Below are 24,820 nucleotides of genomic sequence, written 5' to 3' on the forward strand. Positions count from 1 at the left end.
TTTTTGGACGTATAAAAATGGCGACTTCCATCAGCACGCGAAAATTTAGGTAAACATTTGTTGTTTTGACTATTCGGTTTTGGCAAACGCACATGAAAGTCGCAGGCTGATTTAAAAAAAGTTCAGATCCACTGAATTTAATGCATCACTAGTCCTGAAATTAAAAGGAACAGTTAGCCGAGACTTATTGGGGGTTGTCAACAAGCTTTATCTCCTAAACTGGTGTAGATAGATACTCAGATCTGCTTCTATAACGTCTTGCTGTGTTGGACTGGAACCATTATAGATGCTGGATTAACCATGGAGCCATCAGCCAAGCCCATCAGTTTCCTCCGTGAACAATTACTTGTGGTAGATGTAATGTTCAGACATTGCTAAAAATACCTTCTCATCCCAGTCTGACGCTGATTTGGGCCCATCCTCGGCCGGACAAATGTTTGCCAAACCTAACGTCACAGCAGTCTCGGACTATAATCCTCACATCCCGTCAGTTTTATTGTGGTCATATTTAAGTTTTTGTTTTTGACGTAACCTTATGAAATCTTGCTGATCCCAAGAATAGATGGTTGGCAGTTAAGTTTACGTATTGATGGTAAAATAGTATATAATGTAATGGAATATAATGTTGGTCAGTTCATTGAAGAATCTACTTTTCACAATAAATAACAGTTGAACGAAAACAATGACAGCAACCTAAACTTTACCACTCCCAAACAGAGACACCATGTGCCTATAAACATTCCAAAATTCAATCATCATCATCATCATCATCACCGCCCTGTTTAATGTACTGATGTACAGTCATGGAAAAAATTATTAGACCACTCATATTTTCTTTGGTTTCTTGTTCATTTTAATGCCTGGCAACCCTAAAGGTGTATTAACCGAAGATTACAATGAATACGACAAAAATCCAGCTGATTCCATAATACTTTGTCGTATTTGATATGCTTTAAGGTCAGTTGTATTCCTAGGGTGTATGCGAGGCAATTTCATGCTTTCCATTTACATGCAGACTTACATAAAGAGTGGTTTCCTGTTTACATGTAGGCTTACATAAATAGGGGTCTGTTGTTTATATATTAAGACGCAGCACAACTCGGTAGTTGTCAGCTCCCATAATGCCTAAAACGAAAGAATTATGTGGAGCCAGAAAGGCAGCCATCTTGGCACAGCTGGATACTGGATTGAGCGAGCGACGAGTGGCCAAAAAACTGAAGATCTCTAAGACAGCAGTTCATTACACCAAGAAAAAGCAAGCCGAACATGGTACTACAAAACTGCTAGCTGGTCGAGGCAGGAAACGTCTTTCTACCCTACGAGATGACCGAGCACTCATCCGGTCCTGTATCAAGAATCGTCGTCAGACCTCCAGAGACCTTAGAAATGAGTGGGCATTGTCAACAAATGTGACTTGTTCAGCAAGAACAGTTCGAAACCGACTTCTTGAAGCTGGTCTAAAGTCGCACAGGGCACGGAAGAAGCCCTTCATCAACGAGAGGCAGCGGAAGGCCCGCTTGCGTTTTGCGAGGGATCACAAGAATTGGACTGTTGATGATTCGGCTAAAGTTCTCTTCAGTGATGAATCCAATTTTGAGTTGATGCCTACTCCAGCCAACTTACTGGTTAGGAGGAAGCCTGGGGAAGCCTACAAACCAGACTGCCTTGCTCCTACTGTAAAGCATGGGGGTGGATCAGTGATGATCTGGGGTTGTTTCAGTATGGGTGGAACAGGACAGATGCAGTTGTGTGAAGGGAGAATGAACCAAGTCACATACAGAGCTACTCTTGAAAACAGTCTTCTTCCATCAGCTGCTAAACTCTTTCCTGGCTCGAATGACTGGATTTTCCAACAAGACAATGCCCCTTGCCACACGGCAAGGTCAGTTAAAACCTGGATAGAGAACCGGAACATTCGAACCATGAATTGGCCTGCTCAGTCACCTGATCTGAATCCAATTGAAAACCTGTGGAATATTATCAAGTTCAAAATGGAGAACCACAAGCCCAAAAACAAAGCAAATTTGTTCGAATTTTTGCAACAGGAATGGGCTGCTGTGACCGCAGGGCAATGTAACAAACTGGTGGAGAGCATGCCAAGGTGCATGGCTGCAGTCATCAAAAACATTGGGCATGCAATCAAGTGCTAACTCTCGTATGAGACTGAGAGTCATGTGACTACGTGACTAGGAGACAGGAGAAAAAATGAAATGCCAAAATGTTTTTGAGAATACAGTTGCCACATCTACAGATGTATGAACTTAAGTGATTTTGGTCATTGTCAAGAAAGTCATAGAGAACTGATAGATATCACCTCTTAAATAAAACCCTTATGAACTATTTCTGTTTTCATCACTTTCTTTGCCCAAACAAATGTTCCTTCAGTTGTGCAAGGTTTTAAAATGAACAAGAAATGGGAGAAAGCAAGGGTGGTCTAATAATTTTTTCCATGACTGTATCTTGTTTTTTTTATTTTCATTGTCATCATCATCATCATCGCTCTGTTTAATGTACTGATGTTGTGTTTTTTTTTTATTTTTGTTGTAGACTAACGGTAACTTTTTCAGTCTGAGTGTGGACCAGCAAAAGTGTATACAGTCACCATGTCTCAAATGATCCAGACATGGGTGAACGATCAACTACACGATATTCTGGGAATATCAGACAAGTACATTGCCCAGTATTTAATCGGGCTAGCGACAAAAGCATCGAGTGCAGATGGCTTCATAGAAAAGCTGAAGGACACTGGAACAGTAGAAGTTGATGCAAACATGGTTAAATTTGCTCACGAACTTTGGGGAAAGGTTTGTTTGCCTTATGTGGAAACGTTATTCCCTCTGTATTACTTAATATACAGCTTTGAATATTATTCTGATGTTTTTTGTTCTCTATATATTTTTTGTCCCTTGTCCCAAAAGGATTAGACAGTTTGGGAATGACAGGCAGCAGTCCATCCATTTCACACATAAGCATATATTTTGTGGGTTGTTGCACATTTGTAGCTTGCTGTATTCCATACAGGCGTAGCGTACGTCATATCCGGAGCAATGGCGTCGGTGTCCAATAATAGAGAAGCAATGTTAAGCAAAATGTTGGAGGTGGTGTGTCAAAAGGTACTGCATGTATTAAGCTCAGGATTTGCACACATGTAGAGCAGAAAAGCATGAGGGGAGTTTTCCATCATTGTTTTGGTGTGTACCATAAATTACTGAATCCCTGTATAGTGTATTAGAATCAATGTTAAACAAAATGACAGGGTTGGTACCTTAAAAAGTATTATATGTATGGACCTGAAGTTTTACGTGAATATAAAGCACAAAGACACAAGGGGGATGTTCCATTGCAGATGCTCTGTGAGCATAATAATTACTGTAAATTACCAAATTCATAATTTCAGTTCTTTATGCATTGAGCGGAAGTTTTGCATTTATGTGTCTCATACAGGCGAGCTCTTTGTTAGTCTTGCTACAAATTCTGAGTATTTTGTTTTTATTGTTTTACTGGGTCTGAAGTTCTTCATAGCATGTTATTCTGATATGATGATCCTCTCTTTTGTGTGATCAGCTCCTCCTACACTAGGCAAGGGAAGCTCCTGATTTTGTAGTACACCTGCACTTTGAGGACGTGCTCTGCATCTTCACTATTATTCTGTTGATCCTCACAATGTTCTATTTTTAGAAATGAAAATGCTGCTGAATGCTAAACTGTGTTTCTGGTGTACTCCTTAGCAGAGTATCATCTATACCTTGTGAGAATTCATTTCTTAATTTATCTCTACACCTAGGTGCCCCACAAGCAGGTGTTAGAGAAACCTGCCCGGGCTGCAGAGAGAGCTGCTATAGAACTAGAGAAGAAAAACCAAAGTTATCGTCTGTTATCTGATGAGGAGGAGGAGGAAGTCAATCCAACACCTGTTAAGGTGAGTCTAGGAGTCAGGAGTAAAACACTTGTCAAGGTGAGTCCAGTAATCAGGAGCAAAAATCTGACATGGTGAGGCTAGTAGTCAAGAGTAAAAACACTTGTCAAGGTGAGCTTAGTGGTCAGGAGTAAAACATGTGTTAAGGTGAGCCTAGTAGTCACTAATTATCACCTGTTCAGGTGAGCCTAGTAGTCAGAAGTAAAACACCTGTCAGGCTAAATCTAGTAGTCAGAAATAAAACACTTGTCAACATAAATCTAGTGATCAGAGGTGAAACACCTGTCAAGGTGAGTCCAGTAGTCAGGAGTAAAAAAAAAAACTGACAAGGTGAGTCTAGTAGTCAGGAGTAAAACACATGTGAAGGTGAGTTAAAGAAAGAGGAGTAAAACACCTGTCAAAATGAGTCTAATTTTATGAAGTAAATCAGCTGTCAAGGTGGGTCTGGCAGTCAGAAGTAAACACCTGCCAATATGAGTCTAGTATTCTAGAGTAAATCAGCTGTCAAGGTGGGTCTGGCAGTCAGAAGTAAACACCTGCCAATATGAGTCTAGTATTCTAGAGTAAATCAGTTGTCAAGGTGAATCCAGTAACCAGGAGTAAAACATCTTATACTTTATAATAAGGAGGATAGGTTGTGGACTTAATTGACGAGATTTGTCAGGTACCTGGTGAAGGGTAGTGTTTTACTCTAGGAAGTCCAGTTTTTCCCACCCATAAAGCCGATCTCAATAGTACAAAATGGAAAAGCTCTGAGATACTATGCTTTTCCACACTTATAAATCAGCAATGGGTAATAAGTTCGTGAAAGATAAAGGATTTATCTATACATTTGCTTTCCTTGTTGTTGTTTCAGAGATCCAAGCTAGAGAAGAAAAAAAGAAATATTCGCAAGAAGAGAGAATCTAGTTCAGAGTCTGAGAGTGACAGGTACTGTCAGCAAATTTCAACCTAGCACAACCTGATTCCAAAATCATTTGGTTCTTTTTGAATCACAGCCGACAACATAAACACTAATTTACTGTAAATCTCATGCTCCCAATATATGGTAACATTGAAAAAAAAAAAAAAAAAGAAATGTTCAACTTTGAAGAAAATATACTCTTACACTTCTTAGCACCTCTGTACAATAATGGCCAGCTATATAGAAGTTGCTGTCAATGTTTCAGGGATGCTTCGGGTAGCCATGGCAACGCCAACCCTGATGCAGACGACAGCATGGACTCTGATTCTTCAGATGCAGACGAGAAAGAGCGAATATCAGATCTGAAGGAGAGGGACCAGTTTGCTGCCAGACTCCGAGATAAGGACAAAGAGAAGACTCGCCAAGTCATGTCCAAGTCCGACAAAAAAGTGAGGCACTGTTTTCATAATTTTATTGTTCAGCTAAATCAAATGTTCTGTCTGTTATTCCATTGAAATTTTGACATCCCACCTTTTAACTTGTTCCTCCTACCTTTTAACATGGGCTTCCTACCTTTTAACATGGGCCTCCTACCATTTAACATGGGCCTTCTACCTTTTGACATGGGCCTCCCACCTTTTGACATTGGCCTCCTACTTTTGAACTTGGGCCTCCTACCTTGTAATATGGGCCTCCTGCCTTTTGACATGGGCCTCCTACCTTTTGACATGGGCCTCCTCCCTTTTAACCTTTGCCTCTTACCTTTTAACTTGGGCCTCCTACTTTTTAACTTTTTCCTCCTACCTCCTACCTTTTAACATGGGCCTCCTACCATTTAACTTGGGCCTTCTGTTTTTTGACATGGGCTTCCTACCTTTTAACCTTTGCCTCCTACCTTTTAACTTTTGCCTCCTACCTTTTAACTTGGGCGTCCTACTTTTTAAAATGGGCCTCCTACCTTTGAAATGAGCCTACTACCTTTTAACTTGGGTATTCTGCCTTTTAACTTCTCTTAACAAGGGGCCAATTATATATCATATATTTTAAATAATTTGCTCGGGATGCCATGGCGTATTCTCCTGGGATATTCGGACGAACGCTGCTACATTTTTTACAGCAGGGATATTATGACGTCAAGATGTTCTAAAAACAAAGAGGGATGGACACTTTATGTACTACATTACATTGGACAATTGAATTGTTTTCAACACATCAAAAGTCTGAAAAAACAGAAGCTTGTTAAGCATTACAAATCACATCTAAGTCAGTCCTGTTGATTAACTTTGATTGGACATTCAGAAACTCGTGGAGATAATGAAAAGCAAGTCTGTTTTATTTTTTGTTGTTGTTACAGTCTTATGAAGAAGCAGCAAAACGGCTAAAGCTGGAGAATGAAGATCGTAAAAAAATAGTTCCGAAGTTAAGAGAGAAATCCCGACGTGAATATCTGAAGAAGCGTGGCCTTGACAAATTGGATGATCTGGAAGCAGATGTTCAGGATGAAGAATACCTGTTTGGGAGCATGAAGTGAGTAACAGGCTGTATGTTACACAACTGCTTGGATTTTCTGTACTATCAGGGTTTAATTATTTACATGTACATGTATGTTATTTAAAATTTTTTTTTTGGAAGGGCAACAGGGTAACAGGTACTTTGTAGGCAAATCAAACAAACAAGTACAAATTTATAAAGGCTTCTTTTTCACTCACAATTAACATTGAATTTCTTGCAGATTGAGCAAACGGGAAAAGAAAGATTTAGAATACAAGAAAAAGGTGTTAACACTGGCAAAAGAGCACAAAAAGTTACGAGACTCTGAAAAAGTAGACCGGTATTACCTTCCGAAAGATGATGTGGTAAGTGTTGTCAACAGTCTTAGTGCGATGCTTTACCAATTTTACACAGCCATTTCTTTTTTACCTTATTTTGTGTAAACAGTTCTCCAAATTTAATTTTCATTTTTTCCAAGTTGACTTCAGTTGGTTCACAAATTTACGGATTTCACTTTTTGTGGAAATATTAAGGAGTGTTCTACTAAGCATTATCTTAGTCTTCAAATCAAAATTAAAAAAAGAAAAATGAAATTTGATTTAAATCAAATAAAATGTCTTGTTTTATTGGGTTACCCAGAAACCCTCGGAGCGCTATGTTGAGGACGAGACAGAACGAGGCCCGAACTACGAGCAGCGGCGATGGGAAGATGACCATCTTCACTCGGCAGTACACCAGTTTGGGGCAAGAGATGCCAGACAAAAAGCCAAGGAGAAACAAAAGGTGTGCTTGTAACTCGTTCTGTATGCCTGATACAGAGAGATAAACAAAGTTTAGCCATCACAAGCAACTCTGTACGTTGCACTGCCTTGTCAGTGAGATGATCAGTCATATTATTCACTTCGCTATCTTTTAACCTGGACCATTCACTCAAGGCAGCTCACTAGATTTACCTTATAACATTTAGATTTTTAGTCAATATGATGCATTCTCACAACACATAAAATGTACTAAAAAATAAGGGGTCACTGAAATACTTGTTTGTCAGTGAACATTTAAGATGCCTTCATATTTAACACTACATATCACTCAGATAGAAGTATGGATTTTCCCTTCGCTTCTAACACTAGGAATTATCTTTTTAGATATTAAATAATATTAAGTAATATTATATTATATTATATAATATTATTTAAATAAATATAAAAGTAATCCTGAACATGAAAATAATATGAAATAAAAATGAGTGTCACTTCATTGCTTTTTTGTAAGCAATTGCAATTTGAGTGCTTAAATTCTCATATTGGTAAACCTGTAGAATAGGGGAGTTTTGAGTTGGAACTCTTTTGTTGTTGAAGTTAAAAACAGCCCAACTGTGTCATGTGACTTGTGAAAAGTGTTAGGAAACCTTTGATGACATTAATTTACTTATCACTTGTCTCACCCTTTTCAGGAGGGAAATGTGACACCTCTTGCCTTTAGGAACTTCTCAAATTCACAAATTGCAAATGAGTGGCAATCAGTGCATAAACTATAGGGTTAAACTGTAGCGACCTGAGTGCTAGACGATGTTAAGCGTGTGCGATGATGTCCCACTGTGGTGTTCATAACATCATACCATCCATTTTGTAAGTAACAGGGCCACCAGAGATCATTCTGTAGTAAAGACTTTAAAATGCACGATCTCAGTAGCTTGACGTTCAGCATGTATGCTTGCATCAGCATGTATGCTTGCATCAGCATGACTCATTAAGTGAAGCAGGATATGTTAGCATTGGGACTGGCCTGCTTATATGAGACACAGTCGGGTGACCAAAGTCGGGTGACCAAAATTCTGTCGAAAGTAATTAAACCTCAAATGACCCACCTTGTAGTGTAAGAAAAATGATGAAATAGATTCTCCAAAGTTCAGTAATAATTGTCAAACCCTTATATATGTTTAAATAAGCCAAGGAGCCTAAACTGTTTCAACGTGTGAGCTTGCACAGTCACCCAGGACCATCTCACCAATGTGGTCACTGTGAGTTCAAGTCTAGCCCATGTTTGCTTCCTTTCCAAACGTGCATGGCAGCAACCCCTGGATTCTGTGGGTTTCCCTCATGCTCTGCCTGGTTTCTTTCCGACAGAATGCTAGCTGCTGTTGTATAAGTGAAGTATTCTTGATTACGATGTAAAACACCAATCAAATAAACAGATAAACTGTTTCAGTTCAACCCACTGGCCCATCAACTGCTGTAGTTTTGAGTCAGGAAGTTTCCCAATGTTTCTGGTGCGTAACTGTCACAGTGTTGTGTCATTTATCGTGTTGACTCATATCTTCACTACATGTTGCCACGTGGACATTTTGCCAGGCGATGGTTACAAGTACTTCATAAAACAAGCCTCCTCCGTGGTGCTGTGGTCTTTACTGGTCTTTGCCATATTCTCTCCCAAACTTAATAACCATCATCGTACATCATCGTACGTAAATTAAAGAAGTAAATAAAATATGTGGTTTATTGTTGCAGATTAAGGACTATGAGATGATTATGGATGATGAGATAGAGTTTGTCCAAGCTTTACAGATGCCAGGAACCAGGAAAGGGAAGGTTGGTGTTCGTAGTTTTGTGACGGTCAAATCATCATGAGTTACTAGATTATTTTCAAGTTGTCATTCTTTACTGATAGGTGTTGTTTAAACTCTTCATGTACGAAAAATTGATTCTTAGCATGTTAAATGAAGTTTAAATTCATCATGAAGTATAAATGGCAACATAAAGCTGTCACCTGCCTGAAACAAGTTGTTCTGTAATTTGTCAAAACTTAGTGCATATTAAAAATGTTCAACCTTTTCAACAGCTAATGTAGCTTTTTCAGTGGAATTTATTCATACAATTATTATGAAAATGATTTCTGAGTGTCATAAAAGATGTAAGCTTTCTTAAAACTGTGAAATTATTTTTCTACATCCCGTAGTTCTCTCATAATGCTGAAAACATTGGTTACAGAGGCGATTGAAAAGGTTGAAGAATTAGGGCTGTTGTACCTGTAAAGCAAAGCGGTAGTTCATAAACTAGGTAGATTAAAAGTAGAGAATGATATGTTTTTACACAACTTGCAAGCAAATTATTTTTGGCAGGAAATGTTGCTTCTTTTCTGGCAATCTTATTTCTTTGAATGTTACCCCAACCTTACCCCTAATTTTGTGAGGTGGGTTTTTCAGGCTGTAATCTAATTCCTCAAACTGTTCACATGAGAAAGAACAACTTTCAGTGATATTTATGCTCATTTGTAAGTTGATTTTGGAGGCAAAACTGCAATAGTTGGATTGGGATTTTTTCACCAAAAGTATAATGTTATTAGTCTACGCAGAATAATGCCCTCAGAAATTGCTTGAATAAACACTTTGCAAACACACGAAAAGGTTGAAGAAATACAGTACCTTTATATGTTTTAACCTCATGTTGTTGTTAGGACCAAGAGCCGGAATTGTCGGAGGCTGACAGGAAGAAAATGACGTTGGAGGAGACCAAAAAGAGCCTCCCGATATATCCTTTTAAGAAGGATTTGATCCAGGCGGTGAAGAATCATCAGGTGTTGATCATAGAGGGCGAGACTGGATCAGGGAAGACAACTCAGATTCCCCAGTACCTCTATGAGGCGGTGAGGAGAAATTTTTATATCTTCAATAACCATCATTCGTTGATGTGAAGTTTTCTGAAATAATATGTATGTTTCAAGGTACGACATTATGGCAATAGAGTGATGTCCCTTTGTAAGGTAAGGTCATCACTTTATGGCAATAGAGTGATGTCCCTTTGTAAGGTAAGGTCATCACTTTATGGCACAGTTTTAAACATTATTACATCAATCTTCTGAATTATGTACATGGGTGGGATTTGTGGACATTTGATTAGTGAGTCATTGTGATGTAGAAACATTGTCATCTTGATGGAGGCTCACTTATCACCATCGTCATCGTCATGCGACAAAATTGTCAACTCGACAAGAAATTATAGTCCTCTGTTGTATATATATATTGCTATAGAGACAATTGTATGCCTCCATTTGGACAAGGTCAAGTGGACGAGTTGTTTTAAGAAAAAAGAGTTTCGCTTTAAAACAATTGGAAACACCTTTATGGCATTTAATCAAGGAGTAAATTTATTCATATGGAACCCCACTACATATTAAAGCTTTGATGTTGTGAAAGTGCTTTCATGTTGTTTTATATTGCCTCATAAACAGTTGGTTCCATTATGCTTACTATTCTCCTGTATAGGGGTTTTGCCAGAACAAAATCAAGGTGGGATGTACCCAGCCTAGGAGAGTGGCAGCCATGTCTGTTGCTGCTCGTGTGTCAGAAGAGCTGGGCTTTAAACTGGGAAATGAGGTGAGTTTTCATCCAGCATTCGTAAAAATGACAGCAACATAAACTGAAGGTCGAAAAGTTTGTAGAACTTGATTGATTAGGCCACATTAATGCAGGGAATTTTTAGATTTCTGGCTCTCATGGTTCATGCATGCCACAAAATGTGAAGAAAGGGGAAGTAACCACCTGACTCTTGTTGTTGTTGTTGTGCAGGTGGGCTACAGCATTAGGTTTGAGGACTGTACATCGGAGCGGACAGTGGTAAAATACATGACAGATGGGATGTTGTTACGAGAGTTCCTCGGGGAGCCTGACCTGGCAAGTTACAGGTGAGTTCATGGGTGTGAGGGGATGGGTGGAGTTGGTGAACAAGCACCACAGGATGAGTTCATGGGTGTGAGGGGATGGGTGGAGTTGGTGAACAAGCACCAGAGGTTGAGTTCATGGGTGTGAGGGGATGGGTGGAGTTGGTGAACAAGCACCACAGGGTGAGTTCATGGGTGTGAGGGGATGGGTGGAGTTGGTGAACAAGCACCACAGGGTGAGTTCATGGGTGTGAGGGGATGGGTGGAGTTGGTGAACAAGCACCACAGGGTGAGTTCATGGGTGTGAGGGGATGAGTGGAGTTGGTGAACAAGCACCACAGGTTGAGTTCATGGGTGTGAGGGGATGAGTGGAGTTGGTGAACAAGCACCACAGGATGAGTTCATGGGTGTGAGGGGATGAGTGGAGTTGGTGAACAAGCACCACAGGGTGAGTTCATGGGTGTGAGGGGATGGGTGGAGTTGGTGAACAAGCACCACAGGGTGAGTTCATGGGTGTGAGGGGATGGGTGAAGTTGGTGAACAAGCACCACAGGGTGAGTTCATGGGTGTGAGGGGATGGGTGGAGTTGGTGAAGAAGCACCACAGGAGTAAACATGGCTTTTGTTCTATAAAAACAACCAAATCGAGGCCTCCATGGCCGAGATGGTTAGCATGCCAGCAGGGCGGCATGACCCAGGAGCCTCTCACCAGTGCTTGCGGTGTGAGTCCATCTCATGCTGGCTTCCTCTGTGGCCGTATGTAGGAAGGTCATTCAGCAACCTGCGGATTGTCATGGGTTTCCCCTTGGGCTCTGTCTGGTTTCTTCCCCCACCATAATGCTGGTTGCCGTTGTAGAAATGAAATATTCTTGTGTAATGCGTAAATTATGAATCAAATAAATTAATAAAATAACCAAGTCAGAAACGTAGATGTATTAACTTTGACTGCTCTGGTATATATGTAGGTCAGGGTGAAATAATCAGAGTTTATTTTGAAGTAATGCTTTAAGTAATAAGCAAACGTGATTAAAATATACTTCAATGATTTCCTGCTCACCCTGACTGTTTAATGTCTTAAATTATGTGTCTGGTACTGTAAAATTCAGATCAAACATGAAGTTCAAACTAATACATGTATAAGCATAAGAGTGGTAAATGAACTGTGTCTATGCTTACAAAGTTTAGTCAAACATACATACTTTTCTTTGGGATACAAATCAGATAAACAAAGTTTTCTTTCTCCATTTCATGACAGTGGTATATTGTGTGTGCATATTAAAGTTTTCCCTGACTGATCCCCTGCTCCTCATGTTCTGACAGTGTGTTAATCATTGACGAGGCTCAAGAGCGTACCCTTCATACTGATATCCTGTTTGTATGCATATTAAGGTTTTCCCTGACTGATTCCCTGCTCCTCATGTTCTGACAGTGTGTTAATCATTGACGAGGCTCACGAGCGTACCCTCCACACTGATATCCTGTTTGGTTTGGTGAAGGACATTGCCAGATTCCGACCCGATCTCAAACTGCTCATCTCCAGCGCAACGATGGATGTGGAAAAATTCTCTGAGGTAAAATGTTTGGCTGATGTTAAGCCTTTATTCTACCCTGCCGTCAGTTGTGGGCCGTGTGAAAGTATACGTAGCAAGTAAAGATGATCTATGTGGAGGTGATGGCAGTATGAAATGTTCCATTCTTTCTTCATTTTTGCTTTAGAATAGACTTCATCACCTTTGTTTGTTTTTTTTTGGTTAAGGTGTATCACTGAACCTTGATTTGTACCTTGTCAAATCCCTTGGCAAATCCCAGGAATGCAAGAATGAGAGTCACCATTTATGTGACTTGTAATTTTGAAATAGCAAAAGAAACAAATGTTCGCATTGGAATACACTTTCCCCTTGCTCTCTGTATTGGTTATGTGTAGAGCTAGATACACACAGCTCACTCAACTGTTTGTAGTTTGAATTATACCATGATATGCATACATGTAATAATATTTCTATTTCTTTTCACAGTTTTTCGACAATGCCCCAATATTCAGAATTCCCGGACGTAGATTTCCTGTGGATATATTTTACACAAAGGTAACAATTGTGTGTCAAAAATGTGGGCACCTTATGTCAGCCAAATAATGATTGTAAGAGTTCAGTCCTGAAATTAGGCTGACTAAATGAGTGAATGAATGAATGAATGAAACCTTTATTTAAAGGAGAAGACAGCACCTGGCTAAAACAGCTCAGGCTTCCTAAAACTGTCATACTTTATTTTTTTGACATGATTTCTTCGAATAAGAAATAAATAAAATGACAATACTGATGTAATGGCTATAGTAAATCGAGGCAATCATCTTGAAAATTTTGTCCAATCAAATGCATTGCAATTTGATTGAGCGGTCTAGGCTGTGACAGTAACTTTACCCAGTCACTCCATGATGTGATGGGAAGCCGAGCGGAGCCAGGGAGAAAAATCACAACCACCCACATGTTGCTGACAGACGTTCATACATCCAACTGCACCAACAGTTCAAGTGTCGGAAGAAATGATATCCTCCTGGTGTGTCTAATTTCCAGAAAGTGTCTATAAATCGTTGATCTTTTGAGCTAACTGATAATAAGGAAAGTAAGCTACCTCCGATGTTAAAGAGGTAGAGTAAAGGTGATAACACACTACTCTTGATAATGGCGATGTGTTGAAGCCCTGTCAAAGTTAAGTTTCACTAAACTTTCATTGACTGGAAAGAAATCAAAAAAATATTTATTGTCTTTTTAAGATACCTTGAATAATAGTCTTTTGTTGAAAATAGACAATAACCAGGTGTGAAGATAAAGAGGGTAGCTCAGTCAAATTGAACCTCTATAACAATAGATGGACAATAACCAGGTGTGAAGGTAAAGAGGGTAGTTCAGTCAGATTGAACCTCTATAACAATAGAAGAACAATAAGCAGGTGTGAAGGTAAAGAGGGTAGCTCAGTCAAATTGAACAATAACCAGGTGTGAAGATAAAGAGGGTAGCTCAGTCAGATTGAACCTCTATAACAATAGATGAACAATAACCAGGTGTGAAGGTAAAGAGGGTAGTTCAGTCAGATTGAACCTCTATAACAATAGATGAACAATAAGCAGGTGTGAAGGTAAAGAGGGCAACTCAGTCAAATTGAACCTCTATAACAATAGATGAACAATAACCAGGTGTGAAGGTAAAGAGGGTAGTTCAGTCAGATTGAACCTCTATAACAATAGATGAACAATAAGCAGGTGTGAAGGTAAAGAGGGCAACTCAGTCAAATTGAACCTCTATAACAATAGATGAACAATAAGCAGGTGTGAAGGTAAAGAGGGTAGCTCAGTCAAATTGAACAATAACCAGGTGTGAAGGTAAAGAGGGTAGCTCAGTCAAATTGAACCTCTATAACAATAGATGAACAATAACCAGGTGTGAAGGTAAAGAGGGCAGCTCAGTCAGATTGAACCTCTATAACAATAGATGAACAATAACCAGGTGTGAAGGTAAAGAGGGTAGCTCAGTCAAATTGAACTTCTGTAGCAATAGATGAACAATAACCAGGTGTGAAGGAAAGAGGGCAATTCATTCAAATTGAACAATAACCAGGTGTAAAGGTAAAGAGGATAGCTCAGTCAGATTGAACCTCTATAACAATAGATGAACAATAACCAGGTGTGACAGTAAAGAGGGTAGCTCAGTCAAATTGAACCTCTATAACAATAGATGAACAATAAACAGGTGTGAAGGTAAAGAGGGTAGTTCAGTCAAGTTGAACTTCTGTAGCAGTAGATGAACAATAACCAGGTGTGAAGGTAAAGAGGGCAATTCATTCAAATAGAACAATAGGTAAAGAGGGTAGCTCAGTCAGATTGAACCTCTATAACAATAGATGAAAAAGAACCAGGTGTGACAGTAAAGAGGGTAGCTCAGTCAAATTGAACCTCTATAACACTAGATGAACAGTAATTAGGTGTGAAGGTAAAGAGGGCAGCACAGTCAAATTGAACATCTATAACAATAGATGAACAATAAGTAGGTGTGAAGGTAAAGAGGGTAGCTTAGTCAAATTGAACATCTATAACAATAGATGAACAATAAGCAGGTGTGAAGGTAAAGAGGGTAGCTCAGTCAAATTGAACCTCTATAACAATAGATGAACAATAACCAGGTGTGAAGGTAAAGAGGGTAGCACTATCAAATTGAACCTCTATAACAGTAGATGAAAATAGACATTAATCAGGTGTAAAGGTAAGGAAGGCAGCTCAGTCAAATTGATTTATTTATTTTATTTATTTGATTGGTGTTTTACGCCGTACTCAAGAATATTTCACTTATACGATGATGGCCAGCATTATGGTAGGTGGAAACCGGGCAGAGCCCGGGGGAAATCCACAACCATCCACAGGTTGCTGGCAGACCTTCCCACCAGTCAAATTGAACCTGTATAACAATAGATGAACAATAACAAGGTAACATTGAACAAGAACAAAAAGCACAATTCCATTTTGTGAAAAACAACACAACAGTCAATAAAACATCACTACCTGTACATTCGTCACCTGAACTGTTAAATAAATTGACGTGTTGAAATAATTTTTCAAATAATGTGACTTAAAAGCAGAAAGTGATTGTGCTGTTCTGATTTTGTCTTAGACAAGAAGTAACGAGTGGCATTTACAACTAACATGAAGTTTTAAAAAATTTATCTTTCTTGAGGAATGAATAAGATGTTTCCTAATAACCCATATTTTATGCATATTTTCCATCAATACTGGGGAATATTCAGAAATGAAATCACTGATGAACATATTGGGAAAGCGGAACAAGTTTAGTGACCTCAACACTGGCTACATAGTTTCTACACTGACCACTGGTACTGAGGAAAATTGTAGTTTAAAGACATTTTTTTTGCCCCAAGGAATTTATATTTGGCCACGTCCTAAACTCCTTACTAAGAAATAAAAATCAAGCGTTTCATGCATCCATTACACTGCTTTAAAACATGGTCAAGAATCCAGTGGTTCCACAGATTATTTTTACATAAAACAGAATGATGGCAACTCTGAGTATTGAACTCATAGTCAGTCCACATTTTGGTCACTGTCTTTGTGCTATCATTAGGCCACAGTATTTTGAATTGATATTTTACAGCTCTGTGGGAACGTTCCATCCCATCGATATTTCCTGTTGAAGACATATTTACATGATCGGAAAGCTTTGAGAAGTTGGAAAAACAGAACCAAAAAAACATCATGGTCAGATAAAAAAAAAGTGAATTTTCATTTTTTTTTTTACCGTTTTTGGATATTTTAGTGTCGACCTGACTGTAAAACTCAATAAAGTTGGTATTGTCTTGTGCAACAAACTTGTACTTATTTTTGTTATGTGTTTATGTATTTTTCCGTAGGCTCCTGAAGCTGATTACATAGACGCGGCAGTGGTGTCGGTGTTACAGATACACTGCACCCAGCCCCTGGGGGATGTCCTCGTCTTCCTTACTGGTCAGGAGGAGATAGAGACAGCCAGCGAGATGCTCCTTGTAAGTCACTCAGGGTTATCTCCCAACATCTGCGTGTCTGTAACTTGTGGAAAGAAGTTCTTGTGAAATGTGGAAGACATGACAAATTTCCAGGACAGCAGTAGAGAATGTGACAATTGCATTTACATTCAATAAGGGAGAGGTTAGAGGTGGTTGCATTTACATTAAATAAGGGAGCGGTTAGAGGTGGTTGCATTTACATTAAATAAGGGAGCGGTTAGAGGTGGTTGCCTTTTTATAGGACACACAAATTGTAGATTCAACCTTGACCTTGGACAGAGTGGATTCTCCCTCACGAACTGTTATGAGGCCTTGGTGACAATGAGGCCTATGTTTATTGAAAACCACTGGCACTCCACCGAAAAGTTGTGGGAATCTCTACATCATGTGTAGGCAAGTTCATTGGTAACTTGCCAAAGGGAATGGTTACCAAGGCTTGCAAAATCTGAAAAAATCTGGTAGCCCTTCGTGGCAGCCTACATTAGAAATTTGGTAATCCAGATTTTTGTTTGATAGTCCAACAAGATTTGCAGTAACCATCTTTTTTAAATTCACTTACAAACATTTTCAGATCCGCATATTTGTTCACCCATAATGGTCACTACAGCTACAGTCAAGAAAATGTTTGTTTCATAATTGAGATTATCATTTGTTTATTTGATTGGTGTTTTACGCTGCACTCAAGATAATTTGTCAAGAACATTTGGAACTCGTACATTTTACAATACGTACATAAGTTAGAATGGCCGGCCTACTCGATCGGCAAGCCAGGTAACATGGATGAACCTATGCAATGGTTTCCCCGGTCATCAGGCTGATACAAATACAGTTTATTAGGTCTTCCCTTCATTCACATTCAGTCGAAAAAATTTGGTAGCCCAACGGGCAGCATGCTCTTTATTTCTAGTCGCCCGAAGAAAAAGTCTGGTTGTCCGGGGACGCTGGGCTAGTGACTATGAGAGCACTGGTTTATCCGTGAGACACTCCAGTTTCTTCCGCCTGTAAAACTGACTGCCATTATATCAGTGAATATGGTGAATATGATTTTCAGAAAAAATGAATAAAAGTTATTCACTTTTCAACAGGTGTTTTTCAGGACAGTAGAGAACAAACCCATCTGCTTTTACCATGAATTGAGCACTATATTCTGCTTTCAAACCTGATGGGCAAAATTTTTGTTTCTGGTCATATATGGATATGTTTGAGTTTTTATTGCATTTGAATTTTATGGATTTGATTTGTGTTCTGCATCATTTTAAAGAGTATTTCACATACATGTATATGGCATAGGTCCGAGTTTTTGGACGGAGGAAATTTCTCAGAATCTGGAGAAACCCTTCCCTCTAGAGAACCAGAAAAACCTCTAGGCTTAAAACTTCAACCTGGATTGGGGGCCTCCGTGGCTCAGTCGGTTAGCGCGCTAGCGCAGCGTAATGACCCAGGAGCCTCTCACCAATGCGGTCGCTGTGAGTTCAAGTCCAGCTCATGCTGGCTTCCTCTCCGGCCGTAAGTGGGAAGGTCTGTTAGCAACCTGCGGATGGTTGTGGGTTTCCCCCGGGCTCTGCCTGGTTTCCGCCCACCATAATGCTGGCTGCCGTCGTATAAGTGAAATATTCTTGAGTACGGCGTAAAACACCAATCAAAAAAAAAAAAAAATCAACCCGGATTGAAACACTTTACCTCCAGGAGAAACCCATTAAATTACTTTAATTTACTTTAGCCAGTAAGACCCATTAGCTTATTTGCCAAGCAAAAATACTGTATTTTCTAACTTGGTGGTTTTTAGTGTTTTGTCCATTGTAGAAAGATGTTTTAAGTTTTGTTTGGAAGGTGGGATGATCTAATACTGGAAAAATGGTGAGTGAGTGAGTGAGTGAGTGAGTGAGAGTGAGTGCTTAGGGTTTCAAGTTTTCAGTCATATCTTGAGTGCTTGGGATTTTAACGTACATAACCATTTTTCAGTCATATGATGACGAAGGAATCCTTAGTGTGTATGTAATGTGCCTTCTTGTTGCAGGACGAATTTCCACCACTCTTTTATTTAGTGCTGCTTCACCGAGACACCTTACCGAAGGCAAGTAAGTCGCCCCGCCCGAGCCATTATACTGAAATGGGTCAACCAGTCGTTACACTATCCCTTTAATGCTGAACGCCAAGCTACAACTTCCTCTTTTAAGCTTTTAGGTGTGACTGACCCAGGAATGACCCTGGATCTACCGCCCCTGAAGTGGACGCTCTACCAACTGAGCCATTAGGGTCCGGTTAAAGAAATGGAGAGTTTCGTCACCAGAAGTGAGATATTGTTCCCCAGGATGTATGTCACCAAGCACTATATTTTTTTTTCTAATTCCCTACCTAATTTTGTAATGGATGCCAAATTTCAGGAGGAATTTTCCTACTTTACTGTTTCAGGAACGAACAAAAAAGCTGGGATCTAAAATAAAAGAGCTGATCATTGCCCCTATTTATGCAAATCTGCCGTCAGAGCTACAGGCCAAGATATTTGACCCCACCCCGCCTGGGGCAAGGAAGGTAAGAGAAAACAAATATGAAAAAATGGGGATCTGTTGTATGTTGTACTTGGTTGCACTTTATTGTTTTTCACTTTGTGGTTTTGTCAGCCATCAACATATTTAGCATTTATGTTGTGTTGTACTTGGTGTCACTTTCTGTTTACAGGTTGTGTTCTCTCCTAACGTAACAAACATTTAGCGTTTTTTTGTGTCAGAAGTGTACTTAGTTTCAACTTAGGTTGCATCATCTATTATTATAGCAAATATTTACCATTTATATTGTCTTTCCTGTTTGCAGGTTGTGCTGGCCACAAACATCGCTGAGACCTCCCTGACTATTGATGGCATCATCTATGTGATAGACCCTGGTTTCTGTAAACAGAACAGTTACAATGCTAGGACAGGAATGGAGTCCCTGGTCGTCACACCAATATCCAGAGTATGTCATTTGTCACAACTCATCCAAAATATTACAATACTCTACATTATATATTATACTGCATGTAAATTGTTTATTTGATTTAATTGTTTTATGTGTAAGAGAGCAGAGAGGTTTAAGGATGGAGTCCACCTATAGATTCCTTTTTTAATATCAACAGCATGAAAGCAGTGCTGTACATTTTAATTTTAATATAGTGTAGATGTTATAAAGTGTCCAGTTTTCTCATGCCATAGTGTTTTGCTCTGGGTGTCATAAGATCTGTAGGAAGAGCTTTTTTACGAGATTGACCCTGAGGAATATTCAGTTATTCAGCAAATGCATGATATTCATAAGTGCGGCATTCTAAGTAAATTTTGAAATCTTTGATATTTATGTATCTTTAAAATTAATGACCAAACAAAATTTTTGTCATGGATTATAAGCCTTCGTTCTAATCAGTGTAACTACTTGTATTGTAGGCATCAGCCAATCAGCGAGCAGGTAGAGCGGGGCGTGTGGCGGCAGGAAAATGTTTCCGACTGTACACAGCATGGGCGTACAAGAATGAACTGGAGGAAAACACCATACCTGAGGTGAGCAGGGGATATAAAACACCATACCTGAGGTGAGCAAGGGATATAAAACAACATACCTGAGGTGAGAAGGGGATGTAAAACACCATACCTGAGGTGAGCAGGGGATATAAAACACCATACCTGAGGTGCGCAGGGGATATAAACCACAATACTTGAGGTTAGCAGGGGATATAATACACAAAACTTTAGGCGAGTAGGGGATATAAAACATCATACTTCAGGTGAGGAGGGGATATAAAACGCCATACCTGAGGTGAGCATACCTGAGGTGCGCAGGGGATATAAACCACAATACTTGAGGTTAGCAGGGGATATAATACACAAAACTTTAGGCAAGTAGGGGATATAAAACATCATACTTCAGGTGAGGAGGGGATATAAAACGCCATACCTGAGGTGAGCAGGGGATATAAACCACAACACTTGAGGTAAGCAGGGGATATAAATCAACATTCCTGAGGTGAGCAGGGGATATGAAACATCATACCTGAGGTGAGCAGGGGATATAAAACAACATATTTCAGGTGAGCAGGGGAAAATAACACCATACTGAGTTGACCATTGGATGAAAATAGTATCCTACTTCTTGAACTTTGAGGTTGGTTTACATGGTGTATTTTCCAGGGTATACATGGAGAGCATTTGTTCACCAAAACATTAAATAATTTAAGAATATTGTTTCACAGACATAAAATTAAAAAAAAAAAGTTCAAAGTTTAAAGACTCAAAACAGTTCATGTTAAAATCATGTCATATAGGTAAGTCAACTTGTAAATTTATATTAATACATTTAAGTTCAGTTTTCCCTTCACATACTATAGAATAAACCATTGTTCTAGGGGCATCACTCTGTTCGGATTTCAGATTCAAAGAACCAACCTGGGCAATGTGGTGTTGTTGTTGAAGAGTCTGGGGATCAATGATCTGATTCATTTTGACTTCATGGACCCCCCACCCCACGAGACTCTCGTGTTAGCCCTGGAGCAGCTGTATGCCTTGGGAGCGCTCAACCATCAAGGGGAGCTGACCAAGTTAGGCAGACGAATGGCTGAGCTTCCTGTGGATCCCATGCTATCCAAAATGATCCTCGCATCTGAAAAGTGAGTTGTTGAATTTGTTATCAAGAAATTTCTCCTCCTCTTTTACACTATCCTACAATAAAAATGTGAGGATATGATTCCAGGGGAAACGACTTAATGCAGGGCTAAGGGTAACATACATGTAGGTATTGAAATGCCTCAGATCTGACTTCTACTTTATCTGGTTTCATGGTAAGAATCATACTTCTCTTGGGTGTATTTAGCAGTAAAATTGCTTTTGGTTATTAATTTCAAGTACTGTATTTCATCTAAAGTTTGGCATGTAAAAATGAACTTAAGCGTATAAAGGCCTGAAAATGACACTTTTGTTGCCAAGACTTACAATTTTCTAATTTTAAGACTTACCAAACTTCACAAAAAAATCTAAACTTTCAGTATGAGGGGGATGAATCAGTCAGAATCAGGCAAAATGTGTCGGTAGCTTCAGCTAAATTGTTGTGATCTCATGCTGCAATATGCTATTTAACCAGGGATGAAGAATCAGTATTTGCTCATTCAAGTAAAATTGATACAGATTTCTTAAAATGATGACGAGAAACTGACTTGCCCTAGCCACATCATCACTTCCACCAAGGATGTAATGTTTTTAAATTATCCAACTTTTGCTACTTTGGCATTGATGTACAGGGATTTTGTTCCCGGCTTTTGTCTGGTTTCCAGCACTCCTAACCTCGAACACCTCGTCAAATAAAGGTGAAATTTGTCAAACCCCAATAAAACTGAAACAGAATCCTGTGTAGTAACCTGCCACTCTCCTCTCTGCCCCCCAGGCTCTGTGCAGTTTCCTCCCACCTTAATGCTGGCCACTGTCTTTTTAGTGAAGTATTCTTGAGTATAGCATAAAACTCAAATCAAATATATGAATGAATATGTCGTCTTCTTCTCTGGTCGTAGAAGGGGAAGGCCTGCCAGTAACCTGCAAAAGGTTTGGGGGTTTGTCTCGGATCTTCCGCTGGCTGCCAGAAAACTTCAGCCAAAATGAAGGAATAAAATCATTCTTTCTGGACAGTGTGTTTGTTTGATTTTTCTCAGATATAAATGTTCAGAAGAAATCCTCAGCATAACGGCCATGTTGTCTGTCAACAATGCCATCTTTTACCGGCCCAAGGATAAGATCGTTCATGCTGACACGGCCAGGGTTAACTTCTTCCGACCTGGGGGAGATCACTTGACCCTGCTGAATGTATACGACCAGGTGTGTAAAGTTCGTGCAGCAAAGTTTTCACTTACAGTAAACCGTTCCTAACAGCGTGAGATTTTTAGCTGACAATTATCATATTATGCTAAATTGGTAAAAGTCACTTGAAATTTTATGTGATTACTGATTAGTAGTGAATTTGACATCATTTTTCACTGGAATTATACCACAGCTCGTACAGCCAAGCAGATATTAGTGGGTGAAAAATTCCACACGAGTCATAGGTGATTTTCATATTTTTTAATTGTAGATCATGAGAAACATCGATACTCTTGACCTTCATGCTTAACCCATGCCAAAGTCACTTTATATTATGGCATCTTGAATTAAAGTTTTTGTTTCAAAACACAAAAATCCAAATATTGATTGATAATAATTTTATTCATGTGTGTTTTTGCTTGTAGTGGGTAGAGACAGACTTCTCCACGCAGTGGTGTTATGAGAATTTCATCCAGCACCGCAGCATGAGGAGAGCGCGAGATATTCGGGAGCAGTTAGAGGGACTGATGGAGCGTGTGGAGATAGAGATGACTAGTAACCCTGGTGACACAGTCGGCATCAGGAAGGTGGGCAGAACGATATTGTATCACACAACATTCAAAAGATGTGTGCAAGTGCAATGTCGTACTTCTCATATGTTCAGTTATGTATAAAGGCCCTCTGTCCGTCCGTTCGTTTGTTTGTTCCTGCATTTGGAATTTGGCCAGAACTTGGGTTCATGTGTGTTTTTGTTTGTTGTACTAAAATACTGAAAACTTGCTTGGGATTGTTTTCTTTTTTTAACAGCCTTTGACAGAACGTTGGACAAAACCGTATTCTGTTATGTATTTAGTTTCTTTCTTAATTGGTCTCAAGTTTGGTTTTTGTGTACTGGTACTTAGACATAAAGTCATCTGTCAGTTTTTAATGCTTTAATGAAGTAATAGGTACTAATATATTTTTTATTCCACAGTATTGCTACACAAAAATGGAATAAAAATAAAACTGAAAATCCGCCTTTTTATTACTTTATAATGATTTCACTGTGTGTTTTTCGATTATGTAAATATGTCTTCAACAGAAAGAATTGCCAAGATAGTCCACATTTTCCACAAATTATATGATTTTGTTATTTTTATTTTTATAACCTCCTACGACATTGACAAAATTTTTGTTACGCCCGTAGAAGAAGAATTAAAACTGTCTTTCCTGTATCTTGCTTCCCCATCATTTCAGGCCATCACCGCTGGATTTTTCTACCACACAGCTCGCCTGAGTAAGAGTGGCGAGTATAAAACAGTGAAACACCAGCAGACAGTCATGGTCCACCCTAACAGCGCCCTGTTTGAGGACCGCCCCCGCTGGGTCATCTATCACGAGCTGGTCTTCACCACAAAGGAGTTTATGAGACAGGTGAGTGATGATAACCAGTCGTGGCCATCTTGAATTTTAGTTGGGTCTTTTTCTACTACATATAGTGTAAGAAATCATGAAGCTGCTGTCATTTTTGTTCTAATCTTCCAAAGCCAGTAGGGCTTCCGTATAGGATTTATTTACAGGTCTGGGACAATCAAACCAGGAAGACACAATGTATATACAAAATTTGATTTTATTAATCCCCCTATAGGTACCAGAAAGGACTAAATGTTTATACGTCCTCTTTCCATCTGTCTGTAAGTCCATCTGTCTGCTCAATCTTTCTGTGATACAACTGCCTTGAAGTCAAGTGACGTGGGATCAATCCTGGGTCAGGTCTTCCAGATTGTGGCTCTGCAGGTTAGAGTAAGGAAATCAGATTGGTTGGTCTGGTGTCAGTATAATGTGACTGTGCGGGTGTCATGTCGGGTGTCATCGGCAGCACTTTGGCGGCATGGACTTGCCTTGCTACAAGAAGACACATTATTTACACACAAACACACACACACACACACACACGGAATGACCCCTTGTCATATGACGGAATAATTGTTAGTAAATACGACGTAAAAAACCGATGCATACATACATACAGACATATATATTTGACATTTATTTCACCTTTCTTTATTAGATCATTTGACTTTTATCAAGAAGTCTACAGCACAGTGGGTGTTACTTTATAATGCCAGGCTCTTGTTGTTGTTGTTGTCACAGGTTGTGGAGATTGAAAACCAGTGGCTGTTAGAAGTGGCACCTCACTATTACAAGGCCAAGGAACTGAAGATGCTTCAGGGAAGAAAATGCCAAAGAACACGGGAAAATCTCGCAGTGAGGTGACACGGAAATATGATACATGAGACAATGTCGTGTGGATTCAACATCAGTGTATCATTTTCACATTGAACATTTTTGTATGATGGTTGAAGATTCTCCAAAATGTAAATTTGTATATTATAAGCACATAATCCACCCCTTTGTGCATCTGATCCAAAAGTTTGATGTACATACATATGTAAATATACTAAATAAATATTATATTAAACTTCATCATTACCAAAATTTGATGCTTCTGCTTTTTGTAGAG

General features: G+C 39.3%; 1 protein-coding gene across 1 annotated transcript; it reads left to right on the forward strand.

Annotated features, from left to right (window-relative positions):
* Positions 1-9: 9 nt before the first annotated feature.
* On the forward strand, positions 10-24,783 carry LOC135480093 (pre-mRNA-splicing factor ATP-dependent RNA helicase DHX16-like). The gene is given in 24 exon segments (XM_064759848.1): positions 10-49; positions 2,548-2,804; positions 3,785-3,919; positions 4,773-4,846; positions 5,086-5,269; positions 6,175-6,347; positions 6,553-6,676; positions 6,951-7,094; positions 8,819-8,899; positions 9,765-9,953; positions 10,573-10,683; positions 10,876-10,991; positions 12,396-12,537; positions 12,982-13,050; positions 16,379-16,510; positions 18,923-19,042; positions 19,322-19,462; positions 19,924-20,037; positions 20,905-21,140; positions 22,173-22,335; positions 22,743-22,904; positions 23,554-23,730; positions 24,451-24,514; positions 24,517-24,783. Coding segments are annotated over 23 exon segments (3,129 nt in total). The 5' UTR covers positions 10-49; positions 2,548-2,603; the 3' UTR covers positions 24,594-24,783.
* Positions 24,784-24,820: the final 37 nt, after the last annotated feature.

This window comes from Liolophura sinensis, chromosome 13, assembly GCF_032854445.1.
Source record: "Liolophura sinensis isolate JHLJ2023 chromosome 13, CUHK_Ljap_v2, whole genome shotgun sequence".
Taxonomy (NCBI): Eukaryota; Metazoa; Mollusca; class Polyplacophora; order Chitonida; family Chitonidae; genus Liolophura; species Liolophura sinensis.